The sequence below is a fragment of the Gorilla gorilla genome, chromosome 4 (genome assembly GCF_029281585.2).
Source record: "Gorilla gorilla gorilla isolate KB3781 chromosome 4, NHGRI_mGorGor1-v2.1_pri, whole genome shotgun sequence".
Classification (NCBI taxonomy): domain Eukaryota; kingdom Metazoa; phylum Chordata; class Mammalia; order Primates; family Hominidae; genus Gorilla; species Gorilla gorilla.
In genome coordinates, this window is record NC_073228.2 from 41,334,801 (window position 1) to 41,353,385 (window position 18,585).

The 18,585-nt window shown below is 43.8% G+C and overlaps 1 protein-coding gene across 7 annotated transcripts in view; it reads right to left on the reverse strand.

The window, feature by feature from the left end:
* Positions 1 to 17,040, reverse strand: part of LUC7L3 (LUC7 like 3 pre-mRNA splicing factor) — a 34,053-nt gene extending 17,013 nt beyond the window's left edge. For 6 of the 7 annotated variants that reach the window (XM_055387636.2, XM_019027803.4, XM_019027801.3 and 3 more), the window contains exon 1: positions 16,014 to 17,040. In XM_055387636.2, the coding sequence (XP_055243611.1) occupies positions 16,014 to 16,112 (99 nt within the window). In that variant the 5' untranslated portion in view covers positions 16,113 to 17,040. Of the gene's footprint in view, positions 1 to 13,101; positions 13,179 to 16,013 lie in introns of those variants that run through there. The other variant, XM_055387635.2, reaches the window with a different exon arrangement.
* Between the last annotated feature and the right edge of the window lie 1,545 nt (positions 17,041 to 18,585).

An 18,585-nucleotide genomic window follows, 5' to 3' on the forward strand; every position in this document is an offset into this window, starting at 1 on the left:
GAGCCTGGAAGGTCGAGGCTGCAGTGAGCCATGATCGTGCTATTTACTGCACTCCAGCCTGGGCAACACTATCACACCCCGTCTCGAAAAAAAAAGAAAAAGAAAGGCAAAAGGAAAACAAAAAGGAAAAGGGAAAGGGAAATGAAAAAAAGGCAGTGTTAAATTTAAACCTGAAAGTTCTTTCTAGACAGGACTGGGTGCTAAATCTGAAATAGGCTTTTTTTTTCCTCAACGGCTTTACACTCATTTGAAGCAATGTGGTTCCATAAGCTGCATCCAGGATTAAAGTCATAAAACATATCTAAATATTCATGTTTAAACAACCTCACAGACACGAAAGTTTTTTTTCTTTCTTTCTTTTTTTTTTGAGACAGAGTTTCGCTCTTGTTGCCCTGGCTGAAGTGCAATGGTATGATCTTGGCTCACCGCAACCTCTGCCTCCTGGGCTCAAGTGATCCTCCTGCCTCAGCCTCCCAAGTAGCTGGGATTACAGGCATGCGCCACCACGCCCGGCTAATTTTCAATTTTTAGTAGAGATGGGGTTTCTCCATGTTGGTCAGGCTGGTCTCGAACTCCCAAACTTAGGTGATCCGCCTGCCTCGGCCTCCCAAAGTGCTAGGATTACAGGCCTCACCACGCTCAGACGTGAAAGTTTTACTATTACTGTGAATTTTATCTTTACTTATAAAAATTTCATTTATATTTCCCATTTTTACAATAATACATTCTAGGGTTTTGGAGAGATTCTTTCTAAAGACTGATTTTATTGTTTTCAGTAGGACTTCTAACGGCCTCATGACCAACTTAAAACTATTGTTCCGTAAGTTTAAGCTAGGCAAGCCACTAGTTTTATGCGAATATTACTCTGATACAGCTTTATGTCTTAGTATCTTTCCACTGTTTTCTTTCCAAGTTATTATACTTGATTTTTAAGATTATTCTTTGCAGCTGGGCACAGTGGTGCAGGCCTGTAGTGCCAGCTACTTGGGAGGCTAAGGCGGGAAGATTAGTTGAGCCCAGGAGTTTGAGGCTGTAGTGTGCTAGGACCACACCTGTGAACAGCCACTGTACTCCAGGCCCTGGCAACATTAAGTGACAACTCGTCTCTAAGAACATAATAAAAGTTTTAAAGGCTGGGCACAGTGGCTCACACCTGTAATCCCAGCACTTTGGGAGGCCAAAGCAGGAGGATCACCTGAGGTCAGGAGTTTGAGACCAGCGTGACCAACATGGAGAAACCCCGTCTCTACTAAAAATACAAAATTAGCCAGGCATGGTGGCGCATGCCTATAATCCCAACTACTCGGGAGGCTGAGGCAGTAGAATTGCTCGAACCTGGGAGGCGGAGGTTGCGGTGAGCTGAGATTAGGCCATCGCACTCTGGCCTGGGCAGCAAGAGAGAAACTCCGTCTCAAAAAAAAAAAAAAAAGTTTTAAAAAAGATTATTCTTTGTAACTTAAACATTGTTGTCACAAATAGTTTATTTTAAAAAGACTATATGCTATCTAAAGCTAATGTTTTTAAAAATTATTTCTGAAGTTCCACTGCTTGTGATGCCATACGATTTTCTAATTCTTTTTTTTTTTTTTTTTTTTTTGAGACGGAGTTTCGCTCTGTCGCCCAGGCTGGAGTGCAGTGGCGCGATCTCGACTCACTGCAAGCTCCGCCTCCCGGGTTCACGCCATTCTCCTGCCTCAGCCTCCCGTGTACCTAGGACTACAGGCGCGCGCCACCATGCCCGGCTAATTTTTGTATTTTTAGTAGAGACGGGGTTTCACCGTGTTAGCCAGGATGGTCTCGATCTCCTGACCTCGTGATCCGCCCGTCTCGGCCTCCCAAAGTGCTGGGATTACAGGCGTGAGCCACCGCGGCCGGCCATGATTTTCTAATTCTTAAAACATCCATTTTGTTCAACTTTGTGTTCACTTTAAATGCAACACAGTAAAATACCAATGCCAATACTCGATTTTTATAAACATTTCTTTGAGAGTTTATTTGGGGGAGGGAGGATGTGGCAACAATTATGCCACTTTTACTGTGACCTAACCTTTCAATTATATTAACCCTGTTTTGAAGACTCAAAAATTTCACACAACTATATTTAGTAAAAGTTATTGCCAGAATCTGCTATTATTTATAAACTGTATGGTTATAAAATAATTTAAAAACTAAATTTTGTGTGCCATCCTCACACACATGAAAAGTCTTACTATTACTGTGCACACTGGCTGCGCACGGTGGCTCACGCCTGTAATCCCAGCACTTTGGGAGGCTGAGGCGGGCGGATCACGAGGTCAGGAGATTGAGATCATCCTGGCTAACACGGTGAAACCCCGTCTCTACTAAAAATACAAAAAATTAGCCGGGCGTGGTAGCGCCTCCCAGCTACTCTGGAGGCTGAGGCAGGAGAATGGCGTGAACCCAGGAGGCAGAGCTTGCAGTGAGCCAAGATGGCGCCACTGCACTCCAGCCTGGGCGACAGCGCGAGACTCCGTCTCAAAAAAAAAAAAAAAAAAAAAAAAAACAAGCCAGGCGTGGTGGCAGGTGCCTGTAGTCCCAGCTACTCAGGAGGCTGAGGCAGGAGAATGGTGTGAACCCGGGAGGCGGAGCTTGCAGTGAGCAGAGATCGCACCACCGGGTGAGAGCGAGACTCTGTCTCAAATAAAAAACAAAGTTTCACTATTACTGTGAATTTTATCTTTACTTATAAACATTTCATTTCTCTTTCCCATTTTTACTGTAATATATTCTAGGGTTTTGGAGATTATTCTATCTAAAGATTAATTTTATTGTTTTCAATAGGACTTCAAACGGCCTCATGACCAATTTAAGTGTTTCGTAAGTTTAAGGTAGGTAAGACACAAAGTCTATGATCCTCAGAAAGATTCACCATTAAAAAACAAAAAAACGAATAAACACATCTCTACAGTCCCTCCTGACTCTCAAGCATGTGAAATTGGTACACTGCAACACGGCACAATGAATCTTCGCCGTTGCTTATCTGCTAAAGAACCAACCAGGGGTACCTGGCAGGGCTCATGCCTGTAATCCCAGCACTTTGGGAGGTTGAGATGGGAGGACTGCTTGAGCCTCAGAGGTGGAGGTGGCAGTGTGCTGTGATCACACCGCTGCACTCCAGCTAGGGCGACAGAACGCAACCTGTCTAAAAAAGAAAAAAAAAGAAAAAGAACCAGAGGTCGTAATTCTGCCTTGGTTTCTTCATAGTATTAAAAAAGGAGATAGGCTGGGCCCAGTGGCTTATGCCTGTAATTCCAGCACTTTGGGAGGCCAAAGCAGGAGGATCATTTGAGCCTAGCCTGGGCAACATAGTAAGACCTTGTCTCTAAAAAAAAAAAAAAAAAAAGAATGAAAAAAATTAGCCAGGTATGGTGTCACACACCCGTAGTCCCAGCTACTTGGGTGGCTAGGGTGGAAGGGTCGTTGGAGCCCAGGAGGTTGAGGCTGCAGTGAGTGGTGATCACGCCACTGCACTTCAGCCTGGGTGAAAAGGGCAAGACTCAATTAAATAAATAAGGAGATAATAAATTTCTTATAGTGGGATTGTAAAGATTAAACTGTATACATTTGCTAAATTGGAAGAAAAAGGTGTTAGCCTGTATGTAAAAGCTAAAGCAACTCCATCTTGGGTGTTAAAGTGCCAGGCTGACTTCCGATTAACTCCAATTCCAGGAATGCCCCTAAGATTTCTACTTTATCTATTGTTCCTTGTGTTAAGAACATGTACTTACTGTAAATCCTGCCCTTAGGTCAAAACAATTTCGATGATTTTGTACTTAACATAAATCCTGCCCATAAGTAATTATCCTACACATGCCTTCTGAAGCACAGATACCCTTTCCCTATGGCATATAAGCCCTGGGTCTGGGGATATGACATCTTGTCTTGACGCCAGCAGCTGCCCAAGACACAGACCTGGCTTCTGTTCGTAGGTCCCTATTACATGTTTCCAAGACACTGGATTTGTCAGCCTCTTTCTTTGGCCTCTCAGCTTCTTCAGACTCTGGGGGTAGGTTTCCGTAGACCTGTCCGCTGCACATTATTATTTTAAATGTTTTTAGGCACTGTGTAAACCAAATAACACATGCCTGTCTGTGGGCTAACCAGAAGCTACCTAATCTAGTCCAATCACCCCATTAGAGACCACATGACCTGCCCTGACGGCATCCAGCTATATCTACAGAATCCAGACTAGAATCCATTTCCCCAATCCAGTTCTGAGTGTTCCTTCCACTCCAACTCTCCTGCTTTACCATTTAATGGTACATCAGAATTATCTGTTACTCTACACAATAAACTAGCTACCTGGACTGCTTCTTTTAACTCTCCCCAGAGAATGATTTTAACTAAAAATATTAACAAGGGATCCGAAAAAACGGGAAGAACATATTTGGGTTCTTCAAATAAAGTCATCAATAATGATAATAAGAACAAACCCAGAGAGGCCAGGTGTGGTGGCTCACACCTGTAATCCCAGCACTTTGGGAGGCGGAGGCAGGCGGATCACCTGAGGTCAGGAGTTCAAGACCAGCCTGGCCAACATGGTGAAACCCTGTCTCTACAAAAATACAAAAATTGGCCAGGCATAATGGCGAGTGCCTGTAATCCCAGCTACTTGGGAGGCTGAGGTGGGAGAATCACTTGAACCCGGGAGGGAGAGGTTGCAGTTAGCTGAGATCGCACCACTATACTCCAGCCTGGATGACAGAGAGACTGTCTCAAAAAAAGAATAAACCCAGAGAATTTGTTTCTTACTTTTGGATATAATCATGAGAACTGCTCAAGTTTTGGAATACCAGCAGTCTTCATTTAATAGTAATCCCCAAAAGATATAAATGCTTATTACAGATTAATACCCATGCAAACTATCTAAATACCTACATAATCGTAACTTACCCTCTTAATAAATTTAAGGCAACACTAGTGACAAGTGTTCAATCTCATCAACAGTTTTTATTTTTATTTTTTTGAGACAGAGCCTCACTCTGTTGCCCAGGCTGGAGTGCAGTGGCGTGATCTTGGCTCAATGCAACCTCTACCTCCCAGGTTCAAGTGATTCTCCTGCCTCAGCCTCCCAAGAAGCTGGGATTACAGGAGCATACCACAATGCCTGGCTAATTTTTCTATTTTTAGTAGATGGGGGTGAAGCCATGTTGGCCAGGCTGGTCTCAAACTTCTGACCTCAAATGATCCGCCCACCTCGGCCTCCCAAAGTGCTGGGATTACAGGCATGAGCCACAGCACCAGGCCCATTAAGAACATCTTAATGATTTTTGTCTTTCTGTATCTACTTAGATCCAACACTAAGCAATACAATTCTCCTTTGAGCTAATCAAATATTTTCAATGCTGTCTGCACTATTTTTAGGTCTTTTTTTTTTTTTTTTGGAGACAGAGTCTTACTGTCGCCCAGGCTGGAGTGCAGTGGTTCGATCTTGGCTCACTACTTCTACCTCCCAGGCTCAAGCAATTCTCGTGCCTCAGCCTCCCAAGCTGGGATTATGGGCAACTGCCACCATGCCTGGCTAATTTTTGTATTTTTAGTAGAGATGGGGTTTTACCATGGTTGATCTCGAACTCCTGGCCTGTCTGCACTATTTTTGTTAAACTGCTTATCATAAAGATAATAGACTGGAAGTGGTGGCTCACGCCTGTAATCTCAGCACTTTGGGAGGCTGAGGCAGGCAGATGGCTTAAGCTCAGGAGCTCGAGACCAGCCCGAGCAACGTGGCAAGACCCCATCTCCACCAATACAAAAAAATTAGCCAGGGGTGGTGGGGGCCTATAGTCCCAGCTACTCAGGAGGCTGGAGTGGGAGGAGCCTGCTCGAGCAGTGCGAGGACTGCTCAAGCCCAGGAGGTGGAAGCTGCAGTGAGCTGAGATTGTGCCACTGCACTCCAGCCTGGGTAACAGAGCCAGACACTGTCCCCCCTCCCCACCCCCAAAATATATATATATATGAAATGTATTTATATTCAATATCTACTTCTGATTATCTAAACACTGGCAACACAACTCATGTTGGAAACAGTAAAACTGACAGGGACTTAAATTTTAAAAATCTAAATAGCCAATCCTAATTACTATATACAGTAAGTCCTTTAATAATGTGATGAGGGGGAAAAAAATGATTCCCAGCTGGGGCTAACTGTGTAGGAGTCTGCAAGTTCTCCCCATGTCTGTATGGGTTTTCTCCCAGTACTCTGGTTTCCTTCCACATCCCAAAGCTGTGCACAGTAGGTGAACTGGCATGCCTAAGTCCCAGTCTGGGTGAGTGTGGGTGTGTGAGTATGCCCTGTGATGGGAGGGCATCTTGTCCAGGGTTAGTTCCTGCCTTGCATCCTGGGCAGCCGGGATCAGCTCTGGCCACCCACCACCCTGAACTGGAATAAGGAGGCTGGAAAGGAATGAATATAAATTATTGTAAAATAAAAGTTTGTAAAGCATATGATAATCATACAAATGCATGACAATAAACAGCATAGTCCAAAAGTGGTGAGTTTACCATCTTTATTATTGTGTTGGAACTGAATGGAGGTAGGAGGTGCTTCTGACAATGTTCAAGTTGTAAACATTTATTCCTTGACTTAACTCACCACCACTACAACTGCCATCACTCACTGATTCACCAAAAACTGGGTAATTATCTCGCTTCTATTCATCTTTCTTAAATGTATGTATACCTCAAATTTATCTCAATGTTTGATATCAGAAATGTTTTGGGTCTTTTTAGTTATGTTTCTGTAACCAGAATGTGCCACAGAAACCTAACTCTTCTTTATATTAACTAGTCTATGGTAAAACTTTTGTTATATGTCATTTCAACTGAAGTCATAGTTTCCAAGAACCCATTAACGACGTTAAATGCAGACCTACTGTATTCTGAAACAGGACATATTACTGGAATACCTCAAATGCCATACATATACAAATATTGATTAATTTAAAATCCAGGAATACCTGGAAATTTTATTGGTTAAAAAAAAAGGAACACAAGCCAGCTGCAGTGGCTCACACCTGCAATCCTAGCACTTTGGGAGGCCGAGGCAGGCAGATCACTTGAAGCCAGGAGTTTGAGACCTGCCTGGCCAAAATGGCGAAACGCCGTCTCTACTAAAAATACAAAAATTAGCCAAGCATGGAGGCACACGCCTGTAGTTCCAGCTACTTGGGAGACTGAGGCACGAGAATCGCTTGAACCTGGGAAGCGGAGGTTTGCAGTGAGCTGAGATCGCGCCACTGCACTCCGGCCTGGACAACAGATCAAGACTCTGTCTCCAAAAAAACAAAAACAAAAACAAAAACCAACCCTACACGCTGTAGTCTTTTGTCACTTCTGCCTCAATATTAATAGTTTAATTCTGATTATGACAGGCTATAAGTAAATATTTTCTTCTTACCTAAGAGTTCAATTCATTGTGTTAAAGATAAACCCCCAAAGAGATAATTTTTAATAAAAGAATTTATAACAAAAATTATGTCCCTGATAACATATAGTTTTATGTTTCAGTTATACCACGACCACACATTCATTTCCATGCCTTTAATTTTATTACGTATACCTTTGCAGGCATGATTCACTATTTATTGCCTACACAAACTTCTAGTAAAATTTCAATCAATCTTCCACAGCAGCCAGTTAGTAAACATCTCTCTTCTGCTTAGAAGCCTTCAGTTATTTCCCAATGTAATAAAGTCTAAACTTTTAACAAGGCTTATAAAAACTTTTTTTTTTTTTTTGTGATGGAGTCTCGCTCTGTCGCCCATGCTGGAGTGCAGTGGCGCGATCTCGGCTCACTGCAAGCTCCGCCTCCCGGGTTCACGCCATTCTCCCGTCTCAGCCTCTCGAGTAGCTGGGGCTACAGGCGCCTACCACCACACCACGCCCAGCTAATTTTTTTTTTTTTTTGTATTTTTAGTAGAGACGGGGTTTCACCATGTTAGCCAGGATGGTCTCGATCTCCTGACCTCGTGATCCACCCGTCTCTGCCTTCCAAAGTATTGGGATTACAGGCGTGAGCCACCACGCCCAGCCTATAAAAACTATTTAAAACCAAGTTCTTGCCTACCTATCTACACTCCCCCACCCAACAAAAACATACACACTACAATACTATTTAAAATTTGCCAAATTCACCGATTTTTCTCCAGCTCTTCCTTCAGGCTGGTAAGGTGTCTTCTCTCTCCTCTCCCTCAGGCTAATTCCTGCCAATCCTTTAGGTAAATGTATTTAAAGACCACTTTGCCTGACAGGCCTTTCCTGAGTATCCATCCCAATCTGGGTTACGCACTCCTTTCCTGTGTACACTATACAGCTGACCTTTGAACTCGGGGGGCTGGGGCACTGCTATGGTTTGGATGTGGTTTCTTTGGTCCCAAAAAAACACATTCTTGTGGGAGTGAATTCCCATCCTTAGTTGACTGGAAAACTGGTTGTTGAACAGAGCCTGGCACTCTAGCCATGTGATCTTTGCACATGCTGGCTTCCCTTCTCCCATGAGTGGAAGCATTCTGGGACCCTCACCAGATAGGTACCAGCTACAATGCTTCTTGTACAGTCTGTGGAACTGAACTAAATAAACCTCTTTTCTTTATAAATTATCCAACCTCAGGTATTCCTTTATAACAACTAAGAGAGTTACTGACCCTAACTCCCCTAAAACTTAACTATCAAAAGCCTACCACTGACTGGAAGCCTTACAATAACACTAACAGTTGGTTAACACGTATTTTGTATATTATTTGTATTATATACTGTATTCTTTTTTTTTTGTTTGAGACAAAGTCTCGCTCTGTCAGCCAGGCTGGAGTGCGGTGGCGTGATCTCGGCTCACTGCAACCTCCGCCTCCCGGGTTCAAGAAATTCTCCTGCCTCAGCCTCCTGAGTAGCTGGGATTACAAGCACCGGCCACAACGCCTGGCTAATTTTTGTATTTTTAGTAGAGACAGGGTTTCACCATGTTAGCCAGGCTGGTCTCCAACTCCCGACCTCAAGTGATCCGCCCACCTCAGCCTCCCAAAGTGCTGGGATTAAAGACGTAAGCCACCGTGCCTGGCTATATACTGTATTCTTACAATAAAGGCTAGAGATGTGCACTGTAGAATGTTTAGGGAAAAAAATAACTATAAGTAAGCTAGAGAAAAAAATGTGAAAACATATTTACAGTGCTGTATTTATCAATACCCTAAGTCTAGGTCATCTGTATACAAAAGATGAATTGTCTCAAATGCCACCAACCCCAGGTGCAGATCTCAGTCTATCGTACGTATCAAGCAATTTAACTTCTTGTACTGTCATGACTTTTCTGCTTCTTCGGAGCACTTCCAATGTCACTAGCTGCACTTCGTATGGGTCTCAGGGCGTTATTCAAAGGTCATGGTATTGTACATAGGCCAGGCGCTGTGGCTCACACCTCTAATCCCAGCACTTTGGGAGGCCAAGGTGGGCGGATCACTTAAGGCCAGGAGTTCAAGCCCAGCCTGGCCAACATGACAAAACCCCACCTCTACTAAAAATACAAAACTTAGCCAGACATGGTGGTACACGGCTGTAATCCCAGCTACTTGGGAGGCTGAGGTATGAGAACTGCTTGAACCTGGGAAGCAGAGGTTGCAGTGAGCCGAGATGGCACCACTGCACTCCAGCCTGGGCGACAGAGCAAGACTGTCTCAAAAACAACAACAACAAAAAGCAAAACAACAAAAGTTTATACGGTATTGCAATAAACAATGATGAAAATACACAAGAACCAAGGGATAATTTTTTACTGTGATATGCAATTTACTTTAGACACCAACTGCTCATGCAGAGATCATCAGAGTCACAGGTCCTAGGGCATTTTAAGTGGAGCCTGGCAACACTTGAGCTCACTGTAATACCAACAGGTGGCTACAAAATTATTACAGTATTACAGTATGTACTATAGTTAATTTTATGCAGTTATTACTCAATCTTTACTTTCTCTGGACTGCTAGTGGCACCATGTACTGTGTGCATAAGTTTTTATAAAGTTTAACTTTTTATGATTCATATGTATTTTGTGGTAGGAAAATGATAAACTAGTATATACATCTATTTTATGTATTTGTGATGTACTTATCTTTTCTTAAATTTTAAAAATATTTCTAGGCTATGTGATTTGTCTTCAAGTTTTTTCAAATTGTTGCAAATCTCCAAAAAATGTTCCAATATATTTATTGAAAAAACTCCACGTATAAATGGACACACTCAACTCAAACCCGTGTTGTTCAAGGGTCAATTTTACTTTTCCCAATGGTAGCATTTATCATATTCTGTTATGGAAATGCGTTTACATTCAATTGGAATAATCCCCATTGGAAAAAAAAAGTGCATTTATTGTCACCAATACATGATGGCTCTTTAGGACCAAGTGCTGTATCTGTACTATCCTGCTGTTATCTACCTAAGAGCAATACTTTTAATTTTTTTTTTGAAATGGAGTCTTGCTCCTGTCGCGCAGGCTGGAATGCAGTGGCGTGATCTCGGCTCACTGCAACCTCCACCTCCCGGGTTCAAGCGATTCTCCTTCCTCAGCCTCCCGAGTAGCTGGGATTACAGGCGTGCGCCACCACACCTGGCTAATTTTTGTATTTTTAGTAGAGACAGGGTTTCGCCATGTTGGCCAGGCTGGTCTCGAACTCCTGAGCTCAGGTGATCCACCCGCCTCAGCCTCGCAAAGTGCTAGGATTACAGGCGTGAGCCACCGCTCCCAGCTGAGCAATACGTTTTTGTTGGATAAATGAATACAACAATTTTCCTAACTTACTATAAGAAATGAAGAGAAAGGCTGGGCACGGTGGCTCACCCCTGTAATCCCAGCACTTTGGGAGGCCGAGGGAGGATCACTTGTTGTCAAAAGTTCAAGACCAGCCCGGCAAACATGGTGAAACCCCATCTCTACAACAACACAAAAATTAGGCATGGTGGCATGCACCTGTAATTCCACCTACTCTGGAGGCTGAGGCAGGAGAATCACTTGAACCCAGGAGGTGGAGGTTGCAGTGAGCTGAGATCACACCACTGCACTCCAACCTGGGCAACAGAGCAAGACTCCATATCTCGGGGGAAAAAAAAAAGAGAAAATATTTCATAAAACGAAGAACTGTATTAGCAAAAAAGTCAAATTTACAAACTTAAGCTACCTTCTCCTTTTGTGAGGAAATCAAGGCTAATAACATATATAATGACACACACACACACACATTTTCCTAAAGCAACCAAAGATTTGCAAAATACCTTACTATAATTTTCAGTGTGATTATGGTATTGTGGTTATTTATTTTTTTTTGAGACAGAGTGTCACTCTGTTGCCCAGGCTGGACTGTGGTGGCACCATCTCGGCTCACTGCAACCTCTGCCTCCTGGGTTGAAAGGATCCTCCCGCCTCAACCTCCAGAGTAGCTGGGATTACAGGAATGCACCACTACGCCCAGCTAATTTTTTTATTTTTTATTAGAGACGGGGTTTCACCATGTTGGCCAGGCTGGTCTCGAACTCCTGGCCTCAAGTGATCCGCCTGCCTTGGCCTCCCAATGTTGAGATTACAGGTGTGACCCACCATGCCCGGTCGGCTATGTTTTTTTTTTAAAGTCCTTGTATTTTACAGATATACAATGACCGCTTTAAGGTTGACAATAACAGAATTGCTTCAAAATAATGGAAGGGATACAGAGGAAATAATATTGACCATGTGCTAATATTGCTAAATTGGGCATGGGTACATGGGGAGTTCAATTTATTATACTATTCACTCTAATTCTGTATGTTTTGGGAAGAAAAGCAAATAGCAATTACATACACATATAACACATGGACTGCTGGCAATTCTGAGAAGCCAACACTTACTATTTTACTATGGAGTAAGGTAGGAAATGCCGGCCGGGCGCAGTGGCTCACGCCTGTAACCTCAGCACTTTGGGAGACTGAGGCGGACCGATCACTTGAGGTCAGGAGTTCAAGACCAGCCTGGCCAACATGGCAAAACCCTGTCGACTAAAAATACAAAAATTAGCTGGGCGTGGTGGCCCACACCTGCAATCCCAATTACTCGGGACGCTGAGGCCAGGAGGTGGAGGTTGCAGTGAGCCAAGATCATGCCACTTCACTCCAGCCTGGGTGACAGAGCCAGACTCTGTCTCAAAAAAAAAAAAGGGGGGGGGCAGGGAGCGGGGTAGAAAATGCTCTTCTATCTTACTCCATAGTAACATAGTAAGTTACTATGAACATTTTGGTGACTGAATGAAAACTAGTAAAATACATATTAATAGATGCCATCATGCATTATAATTACTAGTTTTTTGCTTTCAATTTTTGCTCCCAAATTCTGAACATTTTTAAAGCAAAAAGAAAAAGTATACAAGTAAAAAATGTGGACAGAAGCTTTAGCTGTTTTTCCTTTTCTAAACAACTTTTCAGTGCCAATGACAGGATCTGCTAACATTCCAAAGATTTTAGAAAACAACATTTAGTTCAATTTCCTTCATAAATTATTAAACCTTCATGTTAAACCTTCATGGAAGGAAGGGCAGGCTTGAGTTTGATAAATGGAAGAAAACTCATTTCAGATATTAGAATCAGTGTTAATGATTAAGTAATTTCATTTTCAGGTTGAGATCTAGAATATAAAAACCTCAATTTGAACTACAAAATTTGTCTTGCTACATAAAAAATAACAAAACTCCAGATCAGACTTTACAATTTACTACAATCTTCCAATAATATGGCTACTAGTGCCTTCTCTGGCTAACACTGAAATCAAACCCTCACTGAAAGGTACTCACCCTAGGCAGTTAGTTACAATCACATGCTTTCCTCATCACTGTGGTTGTTTAGGATTAACCAAGCAATTGCTTAGTGCAAAAAACCAAAACAATAATCTCAAACAATTGCAAAATACAAATAAACACGGTGGGAGGGTGTACCAATGAATCCATGAAACAGTATTAAAGCCGACTTCACTTTAGCTGCAGTTTCTCAGATCCAGAGGTAGCAATCTACAAAGTTGGAAATGCCTGTAAAAGCACTAGCCCCAGTAATATACCTTGGTGAAGGTTACATACACACCATTACAAATAAATGGTCGATGATTTTGCATCACAGATGCATCCTTCTCTTGAAACTGCGCTTCGCAAGTGCTGCTTGCTCACTTATTACCCATCATGAAAAGGAGAAAAAAGTACAGTATTAGAATCTACTACCAAATTAATACCAATTAAGATTTAATTGTGCAGATATGCACAATTAAAAGCCCAGGACTAATCAGGATGGGTCAGGAAACAGAAGGTCACAAACTTTAGAATGCATAAGAGGAGCCGGCCGGGCGCGGCGGCTCGCGCCTGTAATCCCAGCACTTTGGGAGGCCGAGGCGGGCAGATCACGAGGTCAATAGATCGAGACCATCCTGGCCAACATGGTGAAACCCCATCTCTATTAAAAATATAAAAATTAGCTGGGCGTGGTGGAGGGCGCCTGTAGTTCCAGCTACTCGGGAAGCTGAAGCAGGAGAATCGCTTGAACCCGGGAGGCGGAGGTTGCAATGAGCCAAAATCACGCCACTGCACTCCAGCCTGGGAGACAGAGCAAGACGCTGTCTCGGAAAAAAAAAAAGGAATGCATTAAGAGGAGCCATAAAAAATGCAGATACTGGGACCCTTCCCCAAGACAGACAGAATCTGACTCTCTGGGAAGGGGAGTTGAAGGGGTTGAAGTACAGAAATATGCATTTAAAACAAATTCCACAGGTCAAACACAGCTATCTAGGGACTACCTTTAATACTAGGTAAACTTAGCATTTTGACTGTTAAATACTTACAGATGCCACGGCAACTGTCGTTTTAATTAATGGTTGCTTCCTTTCCTTATTTTGGTATTTATCTCTATTCCAAAAAAAAAAAACAAGGGCCCCATCCAGCTGAAATGGCTTCTTCCATTTAATGCAAGTATGGCCAAGAAAAATTTCCAGATAGAACAGGAATGCAAAAATATGTTAAAATATCAGGCTATAGAAAAGGTGACTCCTTTTCAGCATATAATGGGTTTGCCCATCCCTGCAGGTTTAGCACTAACAGCCAACAGTACAAGAATATGCAGATGACCCGGAAACGATATCAAGAGCTTCCCCAGCTTTATTACACAATAATTCCACCTATTTAGATGAGACCATGTGCTTTGTTTTTGCTCAACACTACCAACATTTTCCCTGCAGATATCAATCTGAAATGCCAGTAACTGACTTGAAATCCTTCAATCTAGAGTGAAGTGCAATCTGTCATTAAGGCATTAAATACTTTAGTAATAAACACTGAAAGTTAAAATTAGTGAAAAGTACTAAAACTGAAAGCAAAGTAGATTACGGCTGAGATGACATAAAACCTAAATTGCTATTCTGAGGGCCCTCATCATTGAAGAGTCATAAACCCACCACATACAATGCAATGTGGCAACAAATTATCCCGGGAAAGAAAACAGTTTGTCTAAAACGTGTTCAAAGCCAAGGGTGCAGAGATACAAGGCTGTTCCAACTGATAAGGAGTGCAATGGAAAGCATTTTTCTCTTGAATTCAAAATATACAAATAACCTATTGAACATAAGCCGAATCGCCATAATGTTTTGGTTTTTTACCTTACTTAGGATTTTGAGCATTATTCCTAACACCTTTGCAAAGTTTAGACTGAAAGATTACAGTCAGGTAGTTAAAAAAAAAAAAAAAAGTTACTTCGCTGTAACAAAGATGCCTACAAAAGAAAGATGGTCAAGATAAGCAGTTCCTTAGTCTCCTATTGTGACAAATGGTCGGGGGGATGGGGAGCCTAAATGTTAAAAACAAAAAACCCACCTCTTAAAAACAATAAATTCTACTCTAAGAATGTTTCATACTACTTTGGAATCAGTTAGCACCCCAACACAACTTGAGCCAAACTTACTCTTTCTTAAAGTCCTAAAAGGAGTCATCTAGCACCAACTTGCTTTCCTACACTGCAAAAAAGAAATTTTACCTTAACCAAAGCCTACGTTTAAAAAGAGTAAGAAAACAGTTTTCTAAAGAAGCATGCATTACCTGAACTATTCCTTCCTATTTTGATTAGCAATTGTTTTAAAATTAGCATATTAGATTATAACCGCAAAGTAAAATTAAATTCTGTATCTATTCTCCAGATAAGACCTAAAGCAAACATTACACTGCATGTTCAAAACTAGATCAAAACACTTGAAATGCTACAGTAGGTGCAAAGAATCAGTTTCATAGGATTGTGGAAAGCTAACAGAACTACAAAGATTAGTTTCCTCAGTTGCCAAGACTTTGGGTGAGCCTTTTTAAGTCTCACCAGTGAAACTGGGGTTATAATATTTACCTTTACTCCCAGGGCTAAGAGCATCAAATGAGTTTTATGTGGAAGAAAAAACGTTGACAGCTGCCTCTATAAGGGACTTCTTAGAATACTGTTAACGAACAATACTTGTAAATCATCACGGTAAACCCTAACAAGTAAACGACTTCTTTTACATTTCTATTTCCCCGTATAAGCGTCATGCTGTAATTACTTAAATAAAATACCGCCACGATTTTTACCATGAATCCTGGTCAGAAATTTTAGTCTAAATACGACGTTCAACCCAAACTATAGAAGAATGTGCCCTTCTCCCTATTTCATAATGAGGTGAAACCTCGGAGCCGCTAGATTTAGTAAGATGCTGCTATCCTTCTTTCCCGCGTTTCCCCGCCTCATCAAGGTGCTTTTCAATTCTGCCAAGGGCTCTCCCGGACCCCCTTGATACTAAAACAACAAAACCAAATCACCCCCATCCCCGGGTCTGGACAGCATCCTCCCTCCTGGCTCCATGGGCACCGGGTCAGACGCTCGACCCCGGGTGCAGCCCTGGCCCCACATCGCGCCGCGGCCAGGCGGGCCACAGCCCGCGCCCGCTCCCCTCCCCCACGGAGCCCGGGCTCAGGCCCAAGGCCCGCGGGACTTACGCTCTCGTGGTCCCACCGCACGTTGCTGCGCTTCTCGTCCGGGGCTAGGTTTCGGTCCCGGCCCATTAACTCATCCAACAACTGCGCGGCCGAAATCATGGTGCTTCCTTCGGGCGGCTGTTCCCACCAGCCCAGGCACCCGCCAACGAAAACACGGGCGACACCGTCGCCAATCTCCTCGGCCCGCTCTCAGGCCGAAATCCCTCCTACACACAGGAGCCGACAACACAAAATGGCCGCCGCCCGGACGCCTCCCCAGCATGCCGTGCGCCCGTGGGACACGCCCAGGCCCGGGCGGAGAGGGCGAGCTCGGCTTCCGCCGTCCGGGGGCGGGGCCTGCGGAGGCCGGGTAGGTACTTCACCCCTGTCTAGAGGCCGCGGGGACGGGTAGCCTCTGCCCGCGCGCCTCCCCAAGCGCCCGGTTTTCCCGAGCTTCTTCACGGTGAGAAATTGGAGCCTAGGTCTTGAAGCCTGGACACCGCTTCAAAATGGAGAAAGTGTCTCCTTTAGTCCACGTGGTGCACATGGTGCCTCATGCAGCGGAGGAAACTGAAGATTACGGCTTCCGACTCCATTTTCCTAGTCGCTATGCTCACGCCTCTTGCACCTGGCTTTGTCCTTCCGCCGAGTCTCCTGATTAACAGGATGGGAAATCGAGGCAAGAAGAGACAAGGCGTCTTCTAAAATATGGGGATTCAGTCCTACACCAAATGCCTCCCAGTGTGGAATTTTTTAAAAAGATATTGATCCAGTAGGCCAGGTGAGGTGGCTCACGCCTGTAATCACAGCACTTTGGGAGGCCGAAGCGGGCGGATCACCTGAGGTCGGGAGTTCGAGATCAGCCTGACCAACATGGAGAAACCCCGTCTCCACTAAAAATACAAAATTAGCTTGGCGTGGTGGCGCATGCCTGTAATCCCAACTACTCAGGAGGCTGAGGCTGGAGAATCACTTGAACCCGGGAGGCGGAGGTTGCGGTGAGCCGAGATCGCGCCATTGCACTCCAGTCTGGACAAGAGCAAAACTCCATCTCAAAAAAAAAAAAAAAAACATATATATGTATATATACATACACACACATATACACACACACACATAAATATATATATAGATAGATCCATTTATTCAACAAATGGTATGTGCCAGGCACTGTGCTTAAAGCTAAACTCAGAACCTTTCAGACAGTCCATGCTCCCGCAGACCTGTGCATTGGCGAGGGGAGATAATCGCTGAAGAAATAAAGTCACAAATATATCAACATATATTGGGATAATGCTTTAGCACAGTTAAGGGTATGGTCTCTAAAGCCAGATTGCCTGGGTTCGTAATCCCAGTTCTGCCGCTCTGTGCCTTTGTTTCCTTTTCTGTAAAATGGGGTTTACAATAGTCCTCCCCCGGCCCCCAGCCACGATGCTATTGTGAAGATTAAATGAGTTGATACAATGTAAGGCACTACACATTGATAACAACAAGCCCAACACTTTTATTTTTGGGGGGACTGGGTCTGGCTCTGTCCCCCAGGCTGGAGTGCAATGGCACGATCTCAGCTCACTGCAGCTTCAACCTCCCGGGCTCAGGCGACCCTCTCGCCTCAACCTCCCCAGTAGCTGGGACTACAGGCGCATGCCACCACGCCAGGCTAAGTTTTTGTATTTTTGGTAGAGACGGGGTTTCGCCAAGTTGCCCAGGCTGGTCTTGAACTCCTGAGCTCAAGTTATCCACCCACCTCAGCCTCCCAAAGTGTTGGGATTACAGGCGTGAACCACCGCGCCCGGTCGTGGACACCTCTTTTTAAGAAGGAAAGCAGCAAAATAGGGTGAGAACTGAAAGCAGGTATGGGACATGAAGCCTTTTTTTTTTTTTTTTTTTTTTTGAGTTGGAGTCTCGCTCTATCGCTCAGGCTGGAGTGCAGTGGTACCATCTTGGCTCACTGCAACCTCTGCCTCCCGGGTTCAAGTTTATCCTGCCTCAGCCTCCTGAGTAGCTGGGATTACAAGCACCCACCACCACGCCCAGCTAATTTTTGTACTTTTAGTAGAGATGGAGTTTCGCCATGTTGGCCAGGCTGATCTCAAACTCCTGACCTCAGGTGATCCACCTGCCTCGACCTCCCAAAGTTCCCAAAGTGCTGGGATTACAGGCGTGAGCCACCAAGTGGGGCTGGAGCCTTTTTTAAGATAGGAAATTAGAGGCTAGACATGGTGGCTCACGCCATAATCCCACTACTTTAGGGAGGCAGAGGCAGGGAGATAGCTTGAGGCCAGGAGTTTAAGACCTGCCTGGGCAACATAACAAGACCCCATTCTCCACAAAAAGGAAAAAAAAAAGACCAAAAAAAAAAAAAAAAAACCCCAAACATAGGAAATGAGAGAATGTTTAATGTTGGGGATATTCCAGTAGAGAGGCGGAAAATAAAAGAAGGGGATAGTTAATGACTTAAAATCTTAAAAAGGTAATGGGTTGGGTCCTGGCGTGGTGACTCACGCCTGGAATCCCAGCACTTTGGGAGGCAGAGGTGGGTCATTTGAGGTCAGGGGTTCGAGACCAGCCTGGCCAACATGGGGAAACCCTG